Raw genomic sequence first — 27,106 nt, 5'->3', positions numbered from 1 at the left:
ATTTGTCTACTTTCAACCATTGGATCATGTTAGATCTTTCTCTGCAAGATTGAAGAGCCTGCTATTAAATATTTGTTGCCCATATAGGTATCTGTAAGACTGCATTTCCCATTAACCTTTTCTTTGATAAACTAAATAGATTGAGCTTCTTGAATCTGTAAGTATAAGCCATGTATAGATTGAGCTTCTTGAATCTGTAAGTATAAGCCATGTTTTCTAATCCTTTAATCATTCTTGCTGCTCTTCTCTGAATCCTCTCCAATTTATCCATCGTTCTTCAATTGTGAACACAGAACTGGATACAGTATTCCAGCTGTGGTTGTACCACTGCCAAACACAGAGGTTAAATAACTTCTCTACTCCTACTGGAGATTTCACTTTTTATGCTTTGATGGATTGCATTAGCCCTTTTGTCACAGCCTTGCAATGGGAGCTCACGTTCAGCTATTATTTACCACAACGCCTACATTTTTTTCAGTCACTACTTTCCAGGATAGTCACCCATTGTATAAGTATGGCCTGTGTTCTTTGTTCCCAGACATCTACATTTACCTTCAGACATATTAAGATTGCTCTGTATCAGTGACCTGTCCTGTTCATTATTTACCGCTCCCCGCATTTTGTGTCATCTGCAAATTATCTCAGTGATAATATTTTGTTTTCTTCCAGGTCATTGATAAAAATGTTAAATAGCATGGGGCCAACTTGAGATTTTATTTTATATTCAATTATATTTTTCTTGTTTATGCAGACACTCTGGTTACCACTCATGGCTTTCACTTTTAAATATAAATACTATGGGGAAAATTGACTACAAAAAATATTGTAAAGTCCAAGTAAAAACCTTTTATTCTATCATTCATTCTCATGTTGGAATGATGGTGTTATGAGCTTCATAATTAAAAGTAGCAGTTACTACAGCACCAAATATTTAAATCTGATGGTTGGGTAAGTGTGGGAGGAGGAAAGCTGAAAATCAGTAGAGATCATTAAAATGGTTAGTATGATTATGGTTATCATATCATTAGAAAAGCAGTATGGTTTCTTCAACAGAAGACAACTTTCTTAGGGCAGCGTGGGAAGAGCACATCTACTAATAGAAATTGTGTATACACATTGATGGCAGAATAAATATCTTAGCAAGAACACATATGTATCTCAGCTGAACCTGTAAGAGATGGGAAAACCACTCAGCAACATCATTAAAGAATAAAAGATCAACTTTCCTAAGGTTTCTTTACTGCAAGAAGTTCTCCTTGTCAAGTTTCTTTTCTAAAATAATAATGATCAAACTTGTTTAAGCCCTAACCCCCCAAAATTGAACTAATTGAGAATTTTGCCTGGTTATGATCTAAGGCCCAGATTCGTAATGGTATTTAGTCGTTACTGTGCTTAGTGTTGCAATGCCTAATTGATTTAGGACCCTAAGCCTAATTCAAAGCCTAGATATCATTCAGTCTCAATGGGACCTAGATTTTAGAAACCTGGCCTAAGACCCTGAATCTTGTGGATACTTAAACATGTATGTAACTTTGATCATGTGCAAACTTTGAGCACTTAATGGACTGGAAGAAAGTAAACACTCAGAGAAAAGACCTCAGGGTTTGGCCCACAGTTGACTTCAATGGTGTGAGGATTTCACCCTCCTTCTATTAGATTCTCACCATGTATTCCTTCTCTCTTACATTTACAGTTTTTCCTGCACAAACATATCCATATTTTCTTTTATAACTATATTCCTCACTTATAAAACACATTTTTGAAAATAGATATGAGAGGAGAACGTCATAAAATTAGCTTAGCTTTCAAAACCTTGTTATTTTAAAATCTAAAACACGTATACTATAGAATAACTTTCACAAGCTATGCAATTTCTAATAGTTATTCAAACATTTGAAATGACAACAGACAATACTACAAGACAAACAGAACTGAAAGTAAAGCATGGAAAAATGCATAAGCACTTACTAGTTTCCGTAGCTACAATAGTTATGTTGTGCCATATGTTTGTTTCTCTGTCGAGTGGTGTTGCCAAAGTTATTTTTCCGTCATCTGCATTAATGTTGAACTGTCTCTCAAGGTCAGTGTGTCGATCAATGGAAAACCTACAAAATGGACAACCCTGTAAACTTATCTGAGAAGATTGTTTGATCTGTACATATTGTAGGAAAATTTAAATAATTTTCTGAGAACTGCAGTTTTCTAGCCAAATGGATTGAGAAGCTCAATAGCATAATAATTTATAAGACAAAATGAGTGACTGTGTCTCAAGAAACTTAATTATTGTCCAAGGAGTAATTAGCTGCATATTCAACATGAAGGTCATAAACTGCCATCAGGTTCAGTAGGTAACATCTTTAAAAGCCGCTGCTGATTAAGAGTTAATTAGACAACCCATCCCATTTATTAGACAGCTTATATAGTATTTCATAGCATCTGCTTATAATTTCAACACCAATACATTAAACACACACAAAAATATTGAGCTTCATGGTTATTTTAAAAGGAGTACTGAAAAACATTCTTTTACTAATATTCTTCAGTTTTAATGAAGCATGAAATATTAACCGAGCATGTTACCTGCTTAGTTTTCAAGCAATTCCATGGACAATAGGTGGTTAATGAATCACCATTTATCAGTAAAGCACAAAAAAAAACAACCAACAACACAGGGATTGACTGTTATATGGATTGACATAATTGGTTTCTAACAAAACAACTTTGATCTGACAGCTAGTCAGAGCTTGCAAATGAGAATATACAGGTAAATTATGCAGCCTAAACATAGCCAGCTTGACTAACAAGAAAGAGCTGCGGTAGACTGCTCCAACAGTGCATTAAGCAGAATGATGATTTAGGGCTCAGCACAAGAAAGCTTTTATATAGGTTCATTTTCACAGAGTTGTTTTATTAATGTATTACTTGTAAAAATAAACTACATTGGAAAATTAAGCCTTCCAATTTTTTTGACGGGTGAGGTGCAAAAAGAATTTATCACAAACTACTGATATGGTACAACAGTCACAGGCTTCAAGGGGTTTTACTGAATCTGAACTGTGGATTTATATAAGAGCCTGTAATGCTTTTGTGTCTAGGTATTATCGAGAATAACAGCATGCACTGGTGGTTCTGCATCTGTTCTGCATTATACCTAGGCATAATGGGGTGAGTTAGGATGGAGTGTTAGAGTGGATTACACACTTTATATTGTGGTTATGGTCTGGAGAGTGACTCAAAAATGGCAGTGTCCTATTACACATCTGTTTGTTACTAACACTCTGCACTATATCTGCTTAGTTCACTGATGAAAAACTAGCATATTTCACTTCAGTCGACAAGACAGTTATTAAGATACCAGTTTATTCTATTCCTGCTCATGCATCATCATCAACTTCCATCAAAGTTCTGGTTCAAGAGCCTTTCTTTGTCACGATGACATACGGTGGGGACTGATGTAGGACTAAACAAAACTTGATTAACCAGAACTCATTCTTGGTGTAACTCCACTAATGTCAACAGAATACACCAGGAAGGATCTTGACCCATCAGACTTACCTACCTAGCTGTCGTAACTGAATCTTAAATCTCAGTGTTACAACAGATTTTTTGTTTTCAGTATTGAATAGTAAATTGTTTGTTCATATTTAGAAGTAGACAAGGGTTGCAATTCAACTATGTTGCTGGTAATTTAGTAAAATATATTGCCCATTAAAAAAATATTAGTTCACTGCAAATGTTGATTGGGGAAGCTCTGCTGTACAAACATAGCTCTAGGAAAATCTAGCATAGGCCGTAATATTGCTACATTGAATAACTACTGATGGACTTAAAATTAAAAGGTCTCTTTTTCCCAAAAGACATTTTATACTTTATTTATTCCATCTTTAAGGAGTTATTATCTGTATGAAGAACTACGTAGCTAAAAAGAATAGCAAAGAAGGATCCATGGCCAAATTTTCATAAATGGTTGCTTAGGGCAAGGCACCTACATTCATATTCGGACCCTTAAGTAAAGTGATTTTCAGGTGAGCTGAGCACACTCAGTTCCTATTGGCTTGAATAAGAACGAAAATCTTTCCATTTGTACGAGGCCTCCTCTATATCATAATTCCATTCCTGGTTCTGTACGAACAGTATATATATTTTTAAAGTTATATAACTGGGGATTTAACATCAGTGAGTTTATTGTATTGACTTTAATCCTAACAATATTTATTCAGAAATGCATTAAAAATAAAACATTACTTAACACAAGTTACATGGGGTTACAAGGTTGCCAAGAGGGAAAAATCCCCTCTTGACTATAAATTAAGAAATATCTTGTACAAAGTAAAAAAAATAAAATAAAATCTGCAGTGCCATGAACTTGGGGAGACTAATAGCATATATGAAGCTACCTTTTCATGATAATGATTATAGCTCTTTTTAATGGAGCTGCATTGTCAAATATATACATGATACATAAAATATACATTTCTATAAAAATGGAAAAGAATATCTCAGAAAATAATATCCTTTGAAATTGCCATAGTAACACCACAGGCTATTTGGACTTTTTTTTTTTTTTTTTGGCTAGTTTATTAAACTGTGCAGGAGAAAATAGGTGGTGTGATCATAGATTCCTTTAGCAAAAGACTCCGGGCCTGAATCTGATGCTCTCACTAGATTTACCTTGGTGCATCTCCACTGACTTAATTTGAATTATTCTTGATTTACATCAAGATAAAGAGAGCAGAATGCAACTTTCATAGTTGAAAACTCTCCTTTGCTGATCCTGCTGAGATCTGAATCACAATATTGATCCTATAAATCACCCTATCTCAGTGATGCCAGGCAAAGAGGGCATGTTACTTGGTGACTGAGAAGCAGCTGTACCGAAGAAAGGTAAAAAAATGTTGTATTGAGGTTTTTAAGGCCTGCTGTTAATTAAGAAAATGATGCACTGCCGCCAAAGATGAAGTCTCTCCAGTATGAATTTGAGGGAAACCTTCTACAATGAAGCTTACTTCTCTCACAGAGAGAGACTGAAGGGCAGTGATCATCTCTGAATTTATAGGAGGGCAGAGTGTGTGTAGAAAGCACAAGTTATTATGCATGCTTTTGCTATGCATTTGGACCAAAACTTGGCCAAGGCAATAAAACAACAGAAATATGAAATGAGCAGCACTGGAATAAGTCAGAACATATTTGAAGACGAACTTAGAATGATAAAAGATGCTGATGTGATACATTGAGCCACTATAGAGCAGTTTGACTACCTTTACTCAAGTTCAGCAGTGGAACTCCCTACAGAGTAAGGTGCTACTCATTGTGATTAAGAGTATCCCTAGACACAAGTTTAAAACTATAAACTACACATTTATGAAAGTTTTGATGGAATTTGGTAACTGTCTGATTAGCGCATGTTTGAAAAAAGTCTGTTCAAATTTGTGACTATTTTACATCAGGAAAGTTTAAAAGTGAACCAGTGACTAAATAATTTGGAACAGAGAAATTGTAAACGTAGAGAAAAGAAGCAGAGTTGATCCTTATAAAATATAACACTGGATTATGAGATGCGGACATTCTATGAGATGCACAAAGAAAATAGCTTTGCTTGGCCATATATTTTTTTCCATATGGACATATTTTAGAATTGATATCTGTGACAATGTTCCTCCTCTGCCTCAGTGGGTCCTGCACTTATTGGCGGATTTGCTTGCCTCAGAGATTCACGGCAGCCCTCAGTTTGGCCACTCTTGCTAGTCGCTCAAACCTGCCATCCACTCAGCTAACCTCATCACTGGCCAGCATGGGGGAAATGGAGAACAATCCCCAGTCTCTGTGTGCCACCTAGTGGGTCGGGGACAAGGCAGATCCCTTTCCAATTTAGACCTTCCCTTCTGGTGTTTCTCATAGACCAGGTCAAGTCCTCCTGTGTCCGATCAGGAGTTGGGGGGATGGGAGGGAACCTGGGCCCAGACTCTACCCCGGGTTCTAGACCAGGGCCCTGTGGATAACCGCTGTCCACAATGTTACCTGTATCAGCTGCGTGTCAGCTACAACATCCTGGGCTACTTCCCCATAGCCTTCCCCCCAGCACCTGCTTTATCCTCCCTGCAGGATCTTCCTCCTGAAGCCTGATCACGCTTGAACTCTTCACTCCTCCAGCAGCACACCTTCTCACTCCCTGCTTCTGGCACACACCCCTACTAACTGATGGGAGGTCCTTTTTAAACCAGGTGTCCTGATTAGCCTGCCTGCCATAATTGAATCTAGAAAGTTCTTAATTGGCTCCACGTATCTTGATTAGCTTGCCTGTCTTAATTGGTTCTGGCAGGTTCCTGATTGCTCTCAGGCAGCCCCTGCTCTGGTCACTCAGGGAACAGAAAACTGTTCATCCAGTGGCCAATATATTTGCCTTCTACCAGACTCCTGTATCCCACTGGTCTGGGTTTGTCACATATCAATAAATAAATCATATGCAAGGGAATACCATAACAGATAATTAAGACAGAATCAACAGCTGGATCTTACATAACTACTTTCCTACTTCACAGAGCACTAGTATCCTTCCACTGCAAGACCTACAGCCAGACAGAGGTAGTGTGAGAATGGCCGCATTACACATACACACAAAGCCTCATCCTTCAGTCTGTCCTGCCACAACTCCCTTTGAATATAATGGAGTTTTGCTGGTATGAAGATTGCAGAATTCAGAATTGAGCAAATCTGTTTGCTATAGGTTATTGCTGTCCCTTATTACCCTTCCTGACAAACAATCACTCAACTGGGCTGGGACCAAACTGTGAGGCTATGAAGAGAAGTAAGACACCCTCTACCACCATTTAGACCAGGGTTTCTCAAACTGTGGGTCAGTACCCAAACTGGGTCATCAGAATGTGTCAAAGGGTCATATGGTAGGTCCTGTGGCTCCTATCCACTGGGGCTGGCTGGGCTCACCCCCCCCCTTCTCCAGGCACTGCAACCTCTGGGGTCCAAGCACCATTCAAGTTTAGCCTAGCCATCATGATGATGGGAGCCCAGGCATGGGCGCTGATTCTGTGGGTGCTCTGTGGGTTCTCCGGGGCTGGAGCATCCATGGGGGGAAAAATGGTGGGTGCTGAGCACCGGCAACCCCCTTAACAGAACCCCCCCCCGGGCCTCCTGCCCACTGGTGGGCCCCACCGATCAGCACTCAGTAGGCCACCCAGCCTGTCTGGGTTAGGAGGGCACAACCAAAAAAACTGGGGGGCATGTGACCCCACACATCACCTCTGGTAGGGGAGGAAATATGCTTGCTTGTCCCAGACGCTAAAATGCCTAGTCTGACACAGGGCCTCCATGCCAGACTATTCACTGGGTCTTAACAGGCCATACACATTTACAAATGGATTCTGAGCCCAAAAAGTTTGAGAGCAATTGATCTAGATGGTGCTTTCTGCATCTCAGCTGAAGTGATGGGAGAGAGCAAGGATGGAAAACACAGTACTTCACAAAATCATATAAATCTCCCTGAAATTTCGTTTGGGAGCAAATAAAGGGGAAAACATCCTATTTTGACATTTTTGGAATAAAATGTTTTGATTTTTCCTTTCAAAACAACTTTGTTTCCATTTTAAAAAAAAATGTATAATATAATTTTTTTGAAATATCAAAATCAAAACAAAACATTTTGTTTCAGCCCAAATTATTTATTTATTTTATTTTTTAAATTTTCTTTCAGACTATTTTAAAATGTGTGGGTTTTGTTCCAAAATTGGGACAAAAACAAATGTTGAAATCTCAAAATCCTCCACAAAATGGATTTTAAATTTTATGCCCAGCTCTAGTGGATAATAGAGCTATTGTAGAGATGCAAGGACCCATGACTTTCTTTTATCTTTTAAAATAATTTGGCTAAGAGATAAAAATATATTTAAATTCACTCGGCCTGTCTGCAACCAATTAGTGCTATACTAGCTAGTGCCAGAATTAACCAGTCGTATGCCAAAAATAAGCATGAAAATGCAGAAAATTACACTGTGTACTTTTATCATTTAGTTAACAAGAAAATACTGTGGAAAGATGACAACTTTTTTAAAAAATTAGCCCGATCATCTATTGTATTTATTTTTTAAAGAAAAAAAATTTGAATTTACACTAAAGAATTCGGCATTTCTCATTTTAATAGGCTTGGTTCTGTCCTTTCTTATATCAAGGGTATCTGTGGTATCTATATAATTTGATCAAGAACTAGAATTACCTGGTTCTGCCATTCAGTCTGTATAAGATTTTGGAGAACATCATGAGAGATGTACCATTTGCACATAAGGTGAAGAAAGGGAAGACTTAACCATGTTACACATCCAAAGGGGAATAAAGCAAGGAAGTGGTTCAGATGTCAGGGCTGGGGAATGGGCAACTTTGCCTAGGGGTTAGCGTTCGGCATGTGTCGAGGGTCCAGAAGCCAATTACCAGGAATCAGTCTGGGTTGGAACACCATGAGGTTAGAATTGGGAGAAACCAGAAGGCAGGGATCAAGAATCAGTTATCAAGTGTCAGGCCAAGTTAGGATACCAGCAGGTCACGCTCAGAAGGCAGAAACAGGTAAACACCAGTGGTCTATGACAGGATGAATCCCTCTTGTACAGACAATTTCCTGTTTCCTCCTCTGACTTAAATAGGGGCTGCAGCCCAATCAAGAGACTTGGAGTTCTCCCAATCAGAGTGTAGAGATCATGTGCCCCAGTTAGGCTTCATGAACTCTTGTCCTAGCTGCTGTCTGTGAGCTGCCAGATGGAGGATTGGAGGGTGATGAATCCATAGAATTAGGGTTTGAGGCCCCTGTGCCTGACATCAGGCAGATCAAGATGTGTGTATTTTTTCTTCCCTTTTTTTTCTGCAATTTTTTTAATCCTGAGAAAATATGCTGTGTCATTCAAAATAAAGATGTGTCAGTAATTTTTAATTGACTCGATCAGCACTTCTCATAGTCCCTCTGACAATGACAAAAGGGGTTCCAATTAACACTAATTTGGATGTGCCCATTAGGAACTAGGCTGTAATCATCCATTAATTTCACAAAAGAAACTGAAGAGTTATTAGATGTTAACAATCTTTCGTCACTACTAAACTTAACTACATTTTAATTGATGACCTAAAGGTGAAAGGCTCCCTGCTAATGGTAATCTTCCAAACAAACCAGTCCTACAGGAGCTAACTTTTCTGATTCTGCTGAGGAAACAATAATTTCCTGTTACTGTAAGATAGTCAAACTTAGTGTGCAACATTAGGCTCATCGTGTGATATGGTAAATGATGGTGGTCAGAAAATGGGTGATATGGGTGTAAATGGGTATAAATTTAAAATGGGTGTAAATGTGATATAGTAAATGATGTAAATGATGGTGGTAAGAACATAAGAACATAAGAATGGCCATACTGGGTCAGACCAAAGGTCCATCCAGCCCAGTATCCTGTTTACCGACAGTGGCCAATGCCAGGTGCCCCAGAGGGAGTGAACCTAACAGGTAATGATCTAGTGATCTCTCTCCTGCCATCCATCTGTACCCTCTGACAAACAGAGACTAGGAACACCATTGGATAGCCATTAATGGATTTAACCTCCATGCATTTATCCATGGGTGTAAGTGGTAAAATAATGTAATTAGCATCATTTTGAGATCCTTATGTGTTCAAAATGAGTATAAACTTATACATCATGAGGGAGGAAAGGTGTGGTGATGGATAATCTTATCAGAAGTCATATGGCTTCAACTTTACCAAATCTTTCAAAATATATGCTCACTGTGGGACTGACTCTGCAGTCTATTTTGATAAGAGTTTTATTGACTTTAAAAGGAGTTTTGCCTGAGCAAATTGTTCCGCATTGGGCCCAGAATTCCTTCATACAGCAAACAAAGTGTTCTTTTGAAACTATCTGATGTTATCACATAAGATATTAGCAAAGGGAAAAGATGTGTGTGAATAAAAAACCAGACAGAAATAATCCTAATTTGCATAAAACCTTAATAGTGGATTTTATCTAATTTGGGTCAGATCAAAGAGGGATAAAATATAAATGAAAGAAAAGAAGCAAAATTCTTCCCTGGTGTAAACACTGCTCTTTTCATTGGCATTAAAGCAGGGATGAGTTTGGTTTAAGAAATTCAGTACAGACTATAAAAGAAATATTTCCAACATTACAGCCAATTATGTGGAATTGCTTGTACTCAGGATTGTTAACAAGGAAGCTGGAGGATTATTTCAGACTAAACACAGTAAGTGAAATAAACATTAATGTGTCAAATGCTGTGCTCAGATTTCTTATATCCCTATATGTCTTATATCCATTTCATTCCCATTGTTGGACAAGACAACTGAATTGGGAAAGAAACCACACAGCTTATGTTTTTATATATGAAAATGATTTGATTAGAAGTGTGACATATAACGCAGCAAAGCTGTTTTTCAAGTGAAACACAGAAAGACAATGTTTTCTCAAAAATGAAACATGGAGAGTGAGAACAAACTGCTATCCACTCTATCATCCATTGCACTAAAAATATACTTAGAATTCTGACAGCAGCTTCTTTAATGATAACTTTAAAGCAGCACTACCTTATAGGACTAGAAGACACATCAGGGTCATGAGAGGTCACTTGACCAATCACAGAGTTAATAGCAGCATTTTCATGCACTTCCAGTAGATAAGTAGGTGATGAAAAGACTGGTGGTTCATCAGCATCCTCCACTACAATTTTTACAGTTGCTGTATCCTTGAATGGTCCTCCACTGATGAAGCGAGGATCAATATGAACGTTGGCTGCTTCTACCTTCAGAGTATAGGATTTTTTGGTCTCAAAGTCCAGGGGCTGTTAAGAATGACAAAGATAAATGACTTGCACTAATGACCAGAGAAGCCAGAACAAATAAATATAATGCTGATAGATGAAAGTTACATGCATTTAAGTACGTTCACTAAGTTTTCATGCAATCACTTCCTATTCCCTGAACTCCAACCTGTAAATTATCTGGGCATTTATTGATATGTTTAGTATTTAGCCTCAGTGAAAGCAGTCCCTCATCTTTTTTTCCTCACTAGAAATTCACAATGATATATTCTCTCTTATGAATTGTACAATCACAATTTCATGTTAGATTCAAGATAAAATTTTACTGGTGATTGATTACCTGATGTGCATGATAATCATGCATTTAATCAGTGTTCTCTTAATTGGAGATAAGGATAAATCTTATATAAGCTCCATGTGGAATAAATATATATTTTTTTAGAACAGCGTGAAAAAATGTAAAGAACTAGCAATTATTGTTCTTTACACAGAAGAGGCATTATGCAGAGCAATTTAGAAATAATCATATGAAAAATATTTTAATATTACTACACCTCAAATAACTCTTTGCATCAGTATTTATAGGGATAAATGAGGCAGATCTGTCTCAGGAATTTCTTATAACTACTGCAATTTATATTGCTGTATCGTTCTTTAATTTCAGACAGATAAACATGGAGCCATAACTCTAATCCACCAATGTAACTTCACCATCATTGCCACTGTTTTTGATATTTTATTTCTGTACATCAAAATGTAAAATTTGGAAAAAAATTTCATTGATGTAAAGGAATGACTCATATAGTAAAAAGCAAGTCTATGATATGTAAGAATTTATGAGTATATAAGATTCAGATCTGCAGTTTCATGCACATCTGCGTCAGTATATTCACAATATAATTCTCATGTCTCAGAAGGATTAAAATTTCAAAAACACAAATTTGTTAAGCTTTGAAAGATTTGCATTACAATGTTCAATGTAAAAAAGAAAAGGACAGAGAAGTCTCAAATCTGCAATGCAAATGCAAACAAGAACACAAGCAGGCATTACAAAACTCTTTCAGAACTCTCTGAAAGCTTTAAATATATATTCTTACTTTGAAAATTTGTGTTGATTTTTAGATATGAATCCAGCTCTAATTGGACTTTGCTCTTTCTCAACAATTTCTAGAAAACATGACAAGCACTTGCTTCTCTGTCTACTCAGAAATTACTAAGCTTTTGTACTTATGAATAGGTGATTGTAGATCAGCATATTCACAATTTGCCAATCACACCTTCTGTATCATTTTTAGCAATTTCAAATTCTTCATGATAATGACAGTATCCCATAGAATTTGTCACACCTAGTCCCCAGAGTACCATATTCAAAATTTACTCTACATTGTCTGAAATGCTATGAATTTAAAACTGTAGGAGGGCAGGAAGAAATAAAAGAAGAAAAGACATTACATACATTTTCTGCTACAGAGAACAAAAGTGGTTATTGCTGTCAGGATGAATATGCGAAACAACAGTATGTTAGATGATCAGTTATGAAATAACTGGTGAGGGAAACAGGGCAAAAGGCTAATTGCTTTAGTTTACAAAGTAGGCCCACAGCATACAATAATTAACAGAGTATAGGAGCCTGTATCATGTCTTTAACCTGTGGAAAAAAGAATCTAAAGCACAGATGCATACATAGTTTTTCTTTTCTTTATATATTTCTTATGAGTAGGTCTGCACTGTAAATGTATAATAAACCATTTTCATTGGTAGAGGTCTACATTCTGACCTCTTTAATCTATTAACAGCCACAAAGTTGAATGTTAACTATCTAGACATATTTGATCCTTATCTTCCAGCTAGAACATAATGTAGAAATTTATTATATTTGTTTAATTACAAAAGACTATTTTGCTTTATGGTAGGCATGAAATTCAAACACTTTCATGATCACTTTTATAATGTTATCATTTATAGTCATATTTAGAGTCAGGTTTCTAAAAGATGTGAGTGTTGCTATTGACTTCAGTGGAACCAGGATTTCACCCCAGATGTCTTCTGTATGTACATGGCTAGATGAGTGCCTCTTCAGACAGGCAAGTACACAACCCTCCATGTTGCATACACACATGCAGTAAGTACACACACAAAAAGGAGTAGTGGACCTGAAGCTTTACTTTGAGCCTGCATTTGCCACCATAACTCATGCTGGGTAGTTCCTTACATCATGATTTGGTCCACGTAAATCACTACTCATGGAGTAAAGTAGTGTTCTACATGAGTAGGGGTGGCAGAATTGGTCTCTCTGGATTACAGATACTTTATTACTCATGAAATTATATATTAACCAATCAGGATTCAACTAGCCATACAGCTGGCCAAATACCATAAAAAAATTATTTGACCAATGGCGAAACTGAATAATTGTAAATGGATGAAAGTTAATTGTACACAATTGTCATTTACCTTTCTCAGTCTAATAATACCATCCTGAGTCTGAGCCTCTGACGTGATTTCAAATATATCCATTCCATCTCCTTCAATGATGTCATAGGATGATTTAGCATTTTCTCCAATATCCAGGTCATTTGCTTTAACCCTTCCTATTGGCTCCCCAAGAGCAATGTCTTCCATTACTGAGAAGTGATACAGACCTTACAAACAAGAGGAAAAGACTAAACATTAAGCCTGATTCTAGTTTCCCCTTCTTGCTCTTTGTTCATCTCTGTTTCCCCAAAGTACATGCTTGAGATGTGCAACCGATACAAACCACATTAAAACAAATTATTTACTTAAAGCTGCATAATCTGCTCCATACAGGGGAATGCTCTGTTGACTCAATGTGAATGTTCTTCTTTTCACTTACTATATTATCCCATCTCCTGCCTACAGGGATGTTCAGTGTTGCCAAACATAAAATATTAAGCTATTTTCAGCACAGAAAGATGCAATGTGTAATTTACTGCAAGGCACTTTTGAACTTACCTTTGTATTTACAGACTTGTAGACCATTTTTGATAAAATCCAATTACTAAACTTCAGCTTGTGCCCTGCAGCAAACTGATCAGATACATTAAAGATGTCTCTTGTGACTTAAAATCCTCACTGCTCTGTAGACCATAAACTTTACCTTCTAGTACTTTCTGGTCAGAATCTAATTGGTCTGTATATTTTCTTCAGTGAGATAGAAAACTCACTAATTAGGAGAGAGGCAGGAAATGTCCTCCAACTCATGTTTCAAAGGAAATAATGCCTACTTCATAATGACGGATTACCATCTTTACAATTTTGCCAAGGGATGACTTAATCCCAATGGAAAGCCCTATATGTGCCCTGCATTATGTGAAAATTCAGTAATTGTATTTTATTTCTTATTTTAATCAGTAACTTCAGACACCTTTATATTCAAATCGGGTTTATTTAAAGGAGATACAAAGTCTGTTTTTATTGAAATACCATGTTTTATCCCTCAGATTACTAGTGTGTTAAGAAGAGAATCAAATTTGGATGAAATATCTTCCTGGTTTTAGCAAAGACCTGGAGGCCAGTAGATGCATGCAAAAAGCATGCATGGCCTCTGCTTTCTGAAATCCTCTACAGATGGCCAAATTATTGCAGTTTCTTAATAATTTCTCCCAATTGTAGCTACAGGTAAGGGCTGAGCATGTCACCTTCAGGACTGTTTGTTAGTTGGAAGAATTTAAACTTTGCAGACAAGTATGTTACAAACATCCTGTGGTAGAGGATCTGGACCTGTTCTTTTCATTCCCTCTCAATGACAGTTTGCTACACCACAATGTGTGATTTTTAGCTGAATATGCTGCTTTTCGTTTTTTGAAACCATGATTTGCTGATATGCTAATTAGTGTATTAACTACACTGACAACATTCCAATATGAGTAAGGAAATGGGCAAATATACAAAATATGTAAATATATACATTGGATATCAAAAAGCATATATATATAGTCTTCCCTAAAATTAACTGGATTCCTTCCCAAATTTTTCCTTTTCACTTTACACCAACTCTCTCTAGAGGAGTTCATCTCTTTTGATGTCATTAACATTTGTGTCACTGTGTTTACTGTATAAAACTGACATTTGCATGGGGCAGGAAAAGTAACAGCAGTTTAATCTATAATTTATTTTTTCTTTAATGTTTCCCAGGCTGAAGACATAATTTGGAGATCATTGAGAATCCTCAAACACATAAAAGCTCAGAAACAATGAGCAGCCATAGCAATCAGTTTCCTCCAGAGACTAAATTATGTATTTATGATTTATACCGCTGTCCACACATCATGGTTTGTCTCTCTACACAGTTGATTGAAATTCTTTAAGGAGGTATTTTTTTCTCTGATTTACAAAGAAGATATACAAAATTAACATTTATTTTTCCACATTGTTGACTAATGGATAAAAATAGTCCCTAAGACTTATGAAGAGGTCTGCCATGACATCATAGTTCAGACTGTGACCAGCAATCCATTCTAAGCTTATTTTAAAGCATTCTAACTTTTCTCAGCAGTGAAAAGTTCTTCTGAATATAATCTTATGGTAAACTGTTGGGTTAAAAACTTCAATGTTTTATAAAATGACTCTAAAATGATTTCAAAGAGAGCACAGAAGTAGTGAAAGTTTATCTTTTTCATTTCTAAAACCCAGGAGGCTCTTTCAAATCTAACCATAAACATACATTTGTGTCCTGCCTGCAAACAATAAACCGATAAAACACACTAGGTTCATTATGATTTATTGTGAAAGCAGCAGGTATTACATCTTACGAATTTCCATTTCATTCTGGTAAGTCTCCATTGTAAGCATGATCCTTTCTTATTTTGGCTCTACCAGGCAAATGCAAACTGTGCTTTAACAAAGGTGTCCTAACAAGTGTCAAAGAATTGAACAATGATTGTATAAGATTAGAGCCATGACTAATCTGCAATATTAGCCAGCCTGGCTATGAATACTCAGTTCTAAAAGTCCATAATGACAATAGTGTCCAGATACAATATTTAACAATGTGTATCCTCTTTATACAGGGTTTCTTTTTTCTGTTATTGCTTTATATAAATAAAAAAATCTATATATGAATCTTTGCACTGATGAAAAGTGCTGGACATTACAGCTCTTTTTGTATTTATGTTTAGATCTGAAAAAGTATTAGTCCACATTAATTGTCCACCTAGCCGGTACATCACAAGGAGTGGTGGAGCAGGCTTACTCATATTGCCCAGTCAATGTGTTTCAAAATCCAAAGCCGGAAAGACCACATGTGAGGAGTTTATAGGGTAAAAGTACAACTTAGGCCTTGTCTACAATACAGGGGGGAGATGGATCTAAGTTATGCAACTTCAGCCTTGTGAATAACGTAGCTGAAGTCAAAGTACTTAGATCTACTTACTGCAGGGTACTACGCTGTCGATGGGAGACACTCTCCTGTTGACTCCCCTTGGGCTTCTCGTTCAGATGGAGTACAGGAGTTACTGGGAGAGTGATCTGCGGACGATTTAGCAGGTCTTCACTAGACCTGCTAAATTGACTGCTGATGCATTGATCGCTGAATGTCGATCCCCCAGTAAGTGTAGACAAGCCCTTAGTCTCCATACCCATTCAGTCCTTGATCTCCAGGCTGAGACTCCCAACAAGAGAAACAATTAGTACCAGCTATGTAATGATTTTCTGATCTGCTCATCTGTTTCATAAGTCCTGGATCGACACTATCAGCTCATTTCATATTGGCATTAAAGCCCTTTGACAAAGGTGTAACTAATTCTGATGTAAGTACAAAAGCTAGATATCTGGCCAAAATAGCCCTGTAGTTACAGATTTAGAACTATTGTCCATTACACATATACAAAATAAATGTCTCTGCATTGTGGTGATACAGCTCACATATTAGCTTCATCTATAAATGTTTGCATCATTAAGGGGCACGTCACCTTAGATTGTATAACACTGATGCATAAGGCCATGTGACACAATGTGATGTGAAGTAAGAAACTCAGGGACTTCATCATATAACATAACAAGAGAAAAAAGGGGGAAAAAAGATTGTGCATTCAGTACTTATCACTTATAAACACCACTGAAATTAGGTATTAAAATAACTTTGTTCACAGTAACCCCTTATAGCTGCTTACTTATTTTATTATATTTTCTTCTTCTCCCTCCACTTATATGCACCTATCCTAAGCTCTAGGGATGAAATTTACACTGTGTAGGGGTCTGGCATAAGACACTATTTAAATCCTCAAAAAAGGGCAAAGTGGAGTTTAAAATGGTGCATAGGTATCTCCATCTTGATGGGATGAATTTCACTTTGGACACACAAATAATTTGTTTTAAAATCACATATGTAGAGAAGTATAAGATGACCCAATGTCAACATTAAAATATTTCCCAGCCCTAACTGCCTACCCACTTATCTAATCATCCAGGCTTTTTTCTGAAGGGTTAAGATTACACATTAGAGGAATATATTCTAACATGGCATAAAAATACACTATTCCAAATAAAATCAAACCAGTTATGTTTCTTTTTTTAACTTTGAAACAGATTACAAAGCACTGCAGAGAAGCTCAGCAGGGTGCCAAATCATTTTAACCTAACCCAGCAAGACATGCATTGGAACCATAGCAGTAAATATGGATTTTGAATTAAAGGTCAACAATTAACTAGACTCATATTTAAAAAAAAAAAAAATCTCCTCTCATACTCAGTCAAACCTTTATTTCTTTTATCAACTATTTTAAAACTAGTCTTCTAAAACTAGTATTACTGTACCTACCTTCACATAAGGCAGGAATAGAATTAAAAGTAACTAGAATCTTAGAGACAATACAATAAATAAATATTTCCTTCCTCCTTCTGCATGCTCATGTGTTTGCTCATCAATGTATATGGGCACAACACTCTTTCCAAAAGCTCTTAATCAGTCCGTGGTCCAGGATACTGTATTTCGCCCTTGCTACATTTTTGCAAAAAAATCTCTGCAGTAAGCAAATGCAATATAAATGTTAAAATACAAAGACGTGTGTTACACATTAAATCAGGAGAACAGGCACACTTACTCTGTGCAAATTTGGGAGGGTTGTCATTAACATCAGTGAGTGTAATTGTCACTGTTGTGGTTCCAGACAGTCCACCCATATGTCCGCCCATGTCCTTTGCTTGGATGACCACAAAGTATTCTTCTTTGGCTTCTCTGTCCATGTTAGGGAGGGCAGTTTTAATTATAGCTGGACAAAAAAAAGGAAGGGGGAAGGAATCATGAGGTTGGTTAGATTCATACCGAATTTACAATAAAGAAAAGAAAAAACACATGATTAAGAATCGAGAAAGTTTTTCATGTAATTTCTATTTAGGCAAATATCAGTATAAAAAGTGAACTCTTATCTGCCCAGTTGAAGTTGGCTCTTTTTGATACCAAGGCAGAAAGAACTTGTAGACGTCCAGAAAAGTGTATGAGAGGTCTCCTGCCTTTTGTCTCATTAAAAATACAATGAAATTATAAACCAGCAGAGCAAAATCAATCAAGCCTCTGATATATTTTCATTTCTACAACTTACTTTCTGACATAAACTTAGATTCTTTCCCCACTGAGGTAAATAGAAATTTTGCCATTAACATCACAAACAGCAGCAAATTACATAGTGCAAACAGAGCTTTTTTTCCAGAATCCCACAGTACAACAATTTAATAGATTTCAAAGCCAGAAGGGCCATTTTTAAATCTGACCTCATGAACAGCACAGGAAATGGAACCTCCTGCTCTAATTCCTGCATCAAACCCATAACTTCTGTTTGAGCGATGCAATATCTTTGAGAAAGATCTCCAGAATCAGCAGTCATTCATGTAGTCTTTGCTTAGGCAGAGCTCCCATTGCAAGTGTAGGGCAAGATTGGGTTCATATATTTAAAAGGGTTTTGATGAAGTGAAACAGCTCTGTGATTCTCAAAAATGTGATTTGGAGCTCTGAAAACAATATGGTTAATGGCCAAACTAAAACTCCTATCTTGCAGGGAGATCCATGCAGGTAGACTACTGCCCCCAACCCTCACCCCACCATAAACCCCCATTAAAGTCACGGTGCCTACATGGTTCTCATAGCAGTATTGGGGCCTGCAACGGGAAAAAAATAAACCTACACAAAATTAAAGAACAATATCACGCTTACAACAGCAGCAATATGATGCTATGCCTTGAAATTCACAACTTCTAATCATATAGAACAGACATAATTTTAAAAAATAATAATTAGCCACACCACCACCCTTAAATCACTGCCATATTCACAGCATTCTCTATACTTAGAATGGGAAATACAACACCAAATATGCAGTGGAAAATTCAGCCATCTCCACCATAACAAACAGAACCCCTATAACGGAAGCCTCTATAAATGTTAAATCAAAATACAACATAAAGTAGTTTCTCTGGGAAGGTTCCTCCCTGCCCCATTAATCCTGGTTTTGAATAATACTTTTTAATGAAATCATCTGTCTGTGAAAAGAGAGCAAGGAGTTCAAGTTATTGAATCATCTTAGTAGTAAGTGAAGCGTAAGAGTGCCAAGGGAAATCTAATCCACCAGTGCAGTGGTCTTTTTAAACCACGATGCTCTAGGGCTCTTATCAGGCATGGAAAAGAATGTCTCTTTCTAAGGGCCCATATTTCCAGAACTCTCAGCTGGAGGATACTGTTTATGTGGAAACACTTACACTAACTCAGTAAGAATTTAGGATTCACTTTTGTTTTAAAAAGGCAGCAATTCTAACACATGGCATAAAAAAAGAGTCACATGACAGATCACACATCTGTTTTCATTATCTTTTAACAAAATATTTATTTCTATTATGTGCAAATCTAAAAATAGCTTGGGTTATGTTCTCTGATAATCAAGATTTCTTTAAAACAAAATCATTGGATTATTTACCTATTGCGAATAGTACAATCCCGGAGCCTTCAAATGCCTCCTGCTCTGACAAGAAGGCTGATTTACATTAATAAGAATGAGCTCCGGGGAAAAAAGATACTCTGTTCTTGCAGGGCAGCAGGAAGCCTGAGGCTCCAGGATTATATGTATCCAGATATTTACAGTAAATATTATGGACCAAATTTGAAATGGAAGTATGAAGCTAGTCAAGACTGGATGTTTTACTAAAATATCTGCTCCAGAGGTTTTTTGGGGGGAAGTTCTATGGCTTGTGTTATACAGGAGATCAGAATAGATGATCACAGTGATTCCTTCTGGCCTTGGAATCTACGAACCCTGCCAATGTCAATGGATTGCATCTGTTCATTCCAGGTATGAAATTTTGTCTCGTATCTATCCCAGTTAGAGAGGGGCCTGATTCAGAACTCTGAATTCAATTATCCTTGAACTTCAGTGGTGGCTGGAATTCAAAGCCAGAGCTAAATTTTATGGCTGAATATATGGCCAAATCAAAACCATATTGGTGGGGGAGGAGGAGGCATGCTTATAAAAAATGAATACGCTCTCCTGCAGTAATCACATAGATCATTGCACTAGCACTATTATGACAGGTTTCAGAGCAACAGCCGTGTTAGTCTGTATTCACAAAAAGAAAAGGAGGACTTGTGGCACCTTAGAGACTAACCAATTTATTTGAGCATAAGCTTTTGTGAGCTACAGCTCACTTCATCGGATGCATACTGTGGAAAGTGTAAAAGGTCTTTTTATATACACACAAAGCATGAAAAAATACCTCCTCCCACCCCACTCTCTTGCTGGTAATAGCTTATCTAAAGTGACCACTCTCCTTACAATGTGTATGATAATCAAGTTGAGCCATTTCCAGCACAAATCCAGGTTTTCTCACCCCCCACCCCCTCACCCCCCCACACAAACCCACTCTCATGCTGGTAATAGCTTATATAAAGTGACCACTCTCCTTACAATGTGTATGATAATCAAGGTGGGCCATTTCCAGCACAAATCCAGGGTTTAACAAGAACGTCTGAGGGGGGGTGGGGTAGGAAAAAACAAGGGGAAATAGGTTACCTTGTATAATGACTTAGCCACTCCCAGTCTCTATTCAAGCCTAAGTTAATTGTATCCAATTTGCAAATGAATTCCAATTCAACAGTTTCTCGCTGGAGTCTGGATTTGAAGTTTTTTTGTTGTAATATAGCAACTTTCATGTCTGTAATCACGTGACCAGAGAGATTGAAGTGTTCTCCGACTGGTTTATGAATGTTATAATTCTTGACATCTGATTTGTGTCCATTTATTCTTTTACATAGAGACTGTCCAGTTTGACAAATGTACATGGCAGAGGGGCATTGCTGGCACATGATGGCATATATCACATTGGTGGATGTGCAGGTGAACGAGCCTCTGATAGTGTGGTTGATGTTATTAGGCCCTGTGATGGTGTCCCCTGAATAGATATGTGGGCACAGTTGGCAACGAGCTTTGTTGCAAGGATAGGTTCCTGGGTTAGTGGTTCTGTTGTGTGGTATGTGGTTGCTGGTGAGTATTTGCTTCAGGTTGGGGGGCTGTCTGTAAGCAAGGACTGGCCTGTCTCCCAAGATTTGTGAGACATCCTTAAGGGTAGGTTGTAGATCCTTAATAATGTATTGGAGGGGTTTTAGTTGGGGGCTGAAGGTGACGGCTAGTGGCGTTCTGATATTTTCTTTGTTAGGCCTGTCCTGTAGTAGGTGACTTCTGGGAAATCTTCTGGCTCTATCAATCTGTTTCTTCACTTCTGCAGGTGGGTATTGTAGTTGTAAGAATGCTTGATAGAGATCTTGTAGGTGTTTGTCTTTGTCTGAGGGGTTGGAGCAAATTTGGTTGTATTGCAGAGCTTGGCTGTAGACGATGGATCGTGTGGTGTGGTCAGGATGAAAGCTGGAGGCATGTAGGTAGGAATAGCGGTCAGTAGGTTTCCGGCATAGGGTGGTGTTTATGTGACAATCGTTTATTAGCACTGTAGTGTCCAGGAAGTGGATCTCTTGTGTGGACTGGACCAGGCTGAGGTTGATGGTGGGATGGAAATTGTTGAAATCATGGTGGAATTCCTCAAGGGCTTCTTTTCCATGGGTCCAGATGATGAAGGTGTCATCAATATAGCGCAAGTAGAGTAGGGGCATTAGGGGACGAGAGCTGAGGAAGCGTTGTTCTAAGTCAGCCATAAAAATGTTGGCATACTGTGGGGCCATGCGGGTACCTATAGCAGTGCCGCTGATCTGAAGGTATACATTGTCCCCAAATGTAAAATAGTTATGGGTAAGGACAAAGTCACAAAGTTCAGCCACCAGGTTAGCCGTGACATTATCGGGGATAGTGTTCTTGATGGCTTGTAGTCCATCTTTGTGTGGAATGTTGGTGTAGAGGGCTTCTACATCCATAGTGGCCAGGATGGTGTTATCAGGAAGATCACCGATGGATTGTAGTTTCCTCAGGAAGTCAGTGGTGTCTTGAAGGTAGCTGGGACTGCTGGTAGCGTAGGGCCTGAGGAGGGAGTCTACATAGCCAGACAATCCTGCTGTCAGGGTGCCAATGCCTGAGATGATGGGGCGCTCAGGGTTTCCAGGTTTATGGATCTTGGGTAGTAGATAGAATATCCCAGGTCGGGGTTCCAGGATTTGATCTTGTGCGGATTTGATCTGTGCGGATTTGATCTTGTGTTTTACCAGCAGGAGAGTGGGTTTGTGTGTGTGTGAGGAGTGGGGGGGGTGAGAAAACCTGGATTTGTGCTGGAAATGGCCCAACTTGATTATCATACACATTGTAAGGAGAGTGATCACTTTAGATAGCTATTACCAGCAGGAGAGTGGGGTAGGAGGAGGTATTTTTTCATGCTTTGTGTGTATATAAAAAGATCTTCTACACTTTCCATAGTATGCATCTGATGAAGTGAGCTGTAGCTCACAAAAGCTTATGCTCAAATAAATTGGTTAGTCTCTAAGGTGCCACAAGTACTCCTTTTCTTTTAGCACTATTATAAGCTTCAGTGTTGTCAAGAGCTAATCGTGATTTTCTAACTAAATATTTAGTCAAAACTGAAATGGTTCAAGGGAAAGGGTCTGTTTAGATTAATCTCTTGATTCAAAAATAAAATTAAAAAAATGAAAATTGTCAAGATTGGATGCTTTGACATTTTGGAAACTAAAAAGAAAAAAAGTGTTTTTTTTTTAAATGAGTTGTGTTTCAGATTTGAGTTAATTTATACTAAAAAGATTACAAATATGAAAAACAAAACATTTTGAAATTATCAAAATAAAACAATTCCATTGACCCAATCCATTTCCCTCCCAGGATTCCTGGTTCATGAAAAGTTGAGATTTAGACTTTTTGTGACTATTTGGGAAAACATCTCAAAATTTCTGACAAGATGGTAAAACTGTTTCCCACCCAATTCTGTTGTGGACCATTATTCTAAAATACTGTGTGTTTTCTTAATATAATATAATCAGAATTTTGCCCTATCTTAATATGGGGCAGTCCTAAATTATGTAACACATTAGGGAGTGGGTGGGTTCTTAATTCTGCATGTTCGTTTTAGCATTACAGTGTTATAAGGGGTGTGCGGGTCTTGAAAATCTCCTAAAACTGTATTATGTAATTTATGGACAGCCCCTAAATTCTGAATCAAATCCCTAGTTCTTAAACCTTGCAAATGAAAGAGGCAGGATCTGAATTATTTTTCAACTCAGGTCCATCTCTCTGATGGCTATGCTAAACACCTGCAGTAAGTGTGATTAGGAAATGGTTAATACAATCTAATCTTTCGTCATAAGTGTTAGGAAAACAGCCCTGCAGCACTATGTGCTCATATTATAACTGCTATTTTTACTGCTAGAACCAGCAGCAACCTGTCAACAGGGAACTTAAATTGTCCTTGTTACTCAGGCAAAAAGTCCTATTGACATCCATTGGAATTCTACGTGCTGAATAAGGGTCAATTGTGGTCCACTGCTTGAAAGAAAAGTGGGAGCAGAAAACTCACTGAAGGGAATGGAAATAATTTCTCAGAGGCACATAGTACACTAAATATGTCACAGGTGAAAAGAGCAGGGCCTTTTACTGCATGGGGAATTCCCACTGAAATCAATGGCAGCTCTCTCAAAAACAGCCGGTATGTTACAACTGACACACATTTGGTTACAGGGCCAGATTCTACTCCCTTATTCATGCTTAATAGAACTTTATGCCATAAACAACTTTCTTGAAATCAGTGGGACCACTCATGAAGTAAGATTGTACTAATCTTGAGTAAAGATATCAGAATATGGTCCATTATGAGTTTCTTTCGTATCAGGCCTGATCCAAAGATCATTAAAGCCATCCCTCTGGATTGACTTCAATCAGTTTTGGATCAAGCCCACTATGAAAAAGATATGGATTATTGCATTTCTTGGGATAATTCTCACTCACACTGTTTTCCCTCTCACTCACACAGTTAATCCAGATATTTGTCTCTCATTGCATGAAATAGGCAACACTGTGTTTGTGGAGTTGACAAAAAGGGGTGTTGTGGGGTGGAGATTTAAATACTCCAAAAACTTTGTATACCATAATAAAGGTTCCAAGTTTCTGATTTTTAAAGCACACAATTTCATTTTGCTGTGTTACCAGCACAACCATGTCATTTCAATGGTTTTAGACATATCCCAACATGAAGTGTCAGTTCATAAACCTTTTGCCATGGGCTGCAAGTCACAGACAAAGCTCAGTCTCAATTTCAAACAAAATAAAAAGGTAAAAAGAATAAGTTAATAGCCTCTGTTACTATCAGCAGGTCTGAATGTTCTGTAACATCAAAGAAGTCTGAATTACAAGGGTTTACTGTCACCACCACTACAGCTATGCTCAATATCAATGGTATGCTGTCCAGCAAAAGAACAGAAGTGTCAGTATCTCTTAACAACCAGATTAACAAACACAAAAGCCCCCCTTTTCTCTGCATCTTCAGCTAAATAAGTAATGTGATTAAAACAGGAGAAGATAAGAAGAGTTGAACACAGAGGGTTTCAGGACTGAGTCTCTGAAACTTATTTATTCTTTCACCTCATACACTGTATCGATCTTCAAGCTGTAGTCACAGGAATTACTCAAACTTTCTAACGTCTCTTAGAAAGCAATTGAAGCTCACCTAATATTAATGCTAATGCACTCCTTAGCGCACACGAAAATTAAGAGCCTGTTCATTCAACCTTCTCAATCCCAACTCAACGCAGAAAAAACCTTGAATAAATAATCTTTGTGATATGCCCTGAAATGTGGGTTCTGATGGACTAAAATGGGAAAGGGGTAAGTCCCAGAGTAAAGAATTATGGCAGCTAGAGACATAAACTAATGGGGGGCGGGAGAATTATGAGAGTGGCTTAAAGCTAGGGAGGAGAAGAATAGTAAAGGCTGTGTCAATGAACCTGTAGAGAGTATTTCAGTTGCTGAGGGGAGAGCTTTCTTAGACTGTAATCAATAAATAGATATCTAAAAGATATCTTATCTATGGAATCTATCTTCCCCAAAAGTCCCCAATATAGGAGTCACAATGTTTACGCTATGTTACTTTCCCTGAACAGCTATTGGTGTCACACTGCTCCATAGCAAATAAAACAGCTGCAGGATGGGATTTTCTTTTACAGTGGCCCTAAATGCATTCACTGAGCAATTTGCACAATCTGCCTCACGACTTGAATCAGTTAATATACACCTCTGTGGACAGCTTTCAGAAACTTGTTTGGAAGAGCACACAGTGTCTGACACTGGAAAAGATCAGGGAATAAGAACTGAGGCATCAGAGGCTGCAGATAGTGAGGAGGAAAAGGAGGAGCAAGCAGCACAAAAGTACTTGAGCATTTTTTCCCTTTGCCATTCCCACTCTTTCTATTCTCTTTTTTAAATGTCTATTAATATAGTTCTATAAAACAATACACAACAGTGTATATGTGGGGAAGTAGCAAAACACATGCAAACACTTAAAAAAACCCAACTTGGAATGATTCATTATCTCACCAATACACCACCTCCCAAGTGATCTCCTGTGTCTCATATTCCAATAGAGAAATTTCTGCCATATCTGTTGAAAGTAAGATATCAGAATTTTTCAGTTTTCTAAAGATCAGTCTCTGAGGGATGTACAGTTATGTCTGTTTTGTCTCCATCCTAATGCTAAGATCTTGGCACAGATTTTTACTTCTATGTGTAGTAGTAATTTAAGGCCTGATCCAACTCAATGGGAGTATTTTTAGTAAGGGAGGTTTGATTGAGCCCTGAGGCCTGATCCTGCAGGATCCTGAGCCCTATATCTACATGGAGCCCCACAGACTTCTACAGAGCTCTAAGCAGTACAGGGACTCTGCCCTTTTGGAGTCACTTGTGGGATCTGGGCCAAGGTCTCAGCGCTCATACAGACTAGTGGGATTCTACATTTCTTGAACACAAAAGAAATTATGTTAAGATGTGTGTAAAACTTTCCCTCAGTTTCCATTAGGACTAAACTTCATATTGGTCACAATAATTTTAAAAACATTTAGCCATTAAACCATCCTCCCTGGATATTTACCTACTTTTGAGTGCTGTCTTGGATTTTTGGGGATTTTTTTTTTTGGTATGTTTGTTTTAGTTTATAACGAGAGAAGGAACTGTCAATGTCGTCTTTATCAGGATCTGCTAATTTTACTCTAATTCTCTGTATAAAGTATTTATATATATTATACTCATTGAATAGTAGCACTGAGTTATGAGTTTGTTTAAGATTCAAATGAAAGAGGGCACAATTCTACTTGCTTGCTAAACAAACATTTTAAATCTCTTAAGACCTTAAGTGTTGGAAACTATATAAGAACCTAGAAACTGTTGTACTTTATTTGTCTAGATCTACCACATTTTGAATATTTTTTGTGACTGCTTACGTATTAGGCTTCCTTTTAATTAGACCTTGCACGTTTCCCATTGTGTATGAACTAACAGCATCTACATTTTCCTCCATATATGCATCTCTCTGTCGTTTAATAAAATCTCTTGAGATAGAAGCTGGTATGTTTTAGTAGACCCTATCTGGGTTTCATAGTTATGGGGGAAACAGTCTTTTCACCTGTTCTTACCAACTATTCAATTTATTCACTCAAGCATAAATTTTCAAAGGTACACACAAAATGTGAGAATAGATGAGATTGTTTTATGAGTGAAAAAGGCAGATGAACATTTTTCACTGCATATCACATATGTAAACCCTGCATCCTTAGGATTTCATTTTATTTCTAATAGTACTCTGCCTAACTATAATTGCCCTTGATATTGCAGGAAGAAGAATGATACCACACACTGAATG

The 27,106-nt window shown here is 37.6% G+C and overlaps 1 protein-coding gene across 1 annotated transcript in view; it reads right to left on the bottom strand.

Annotated features, from left to right (window-relative positions):
* CDH8 (cadherin 8) overlaps positions 1-27,106 on the bottom strand; it is a 194,931-nt gene that overhangs the window by 66,359 nt on the left and 101,466 nt on the right. Inside the window, exons 5-8 of the mRNA XM_048816573.2 lie at positions 17,875-18,042; positions 13,268-13,455; positions 10,581-10,834; positions 1,969-2,105 (exon numbers count right to left, since the gene is read on the bottom strand). Coding sequence (XP_048672530.1) covers positions 1,969-2,105; positions 10,581-10,834; positions 13,268-13,455; positions 17,875-18,042 — 747 coding nt within the window. The remainder of the gene's footprint in view (positions 1-1,968; positions 2,106-10,580; positions 10,835-13,267; positions 13,456-17,874; positions 18,043-27,106) is intronic.

Source organism: Caretta caretta, chromosome 12 (genome assembly GCF_965140235.1).
Source record: "Caretta caretta isolate rCarCar2 chromosome 12, rCarCar1.hap1, whole genome shotgun sequence".
NCBI lineage: Eukaryota > Metazoa > Chordata > Testudines > Cheloniidae > Caretta > Caretta caretta.
The sequence above is the reverse complement of the archived record's forward strand: the minus strand, read 5'-3'. Positions and strand labels throughout refer to the sequence as shown.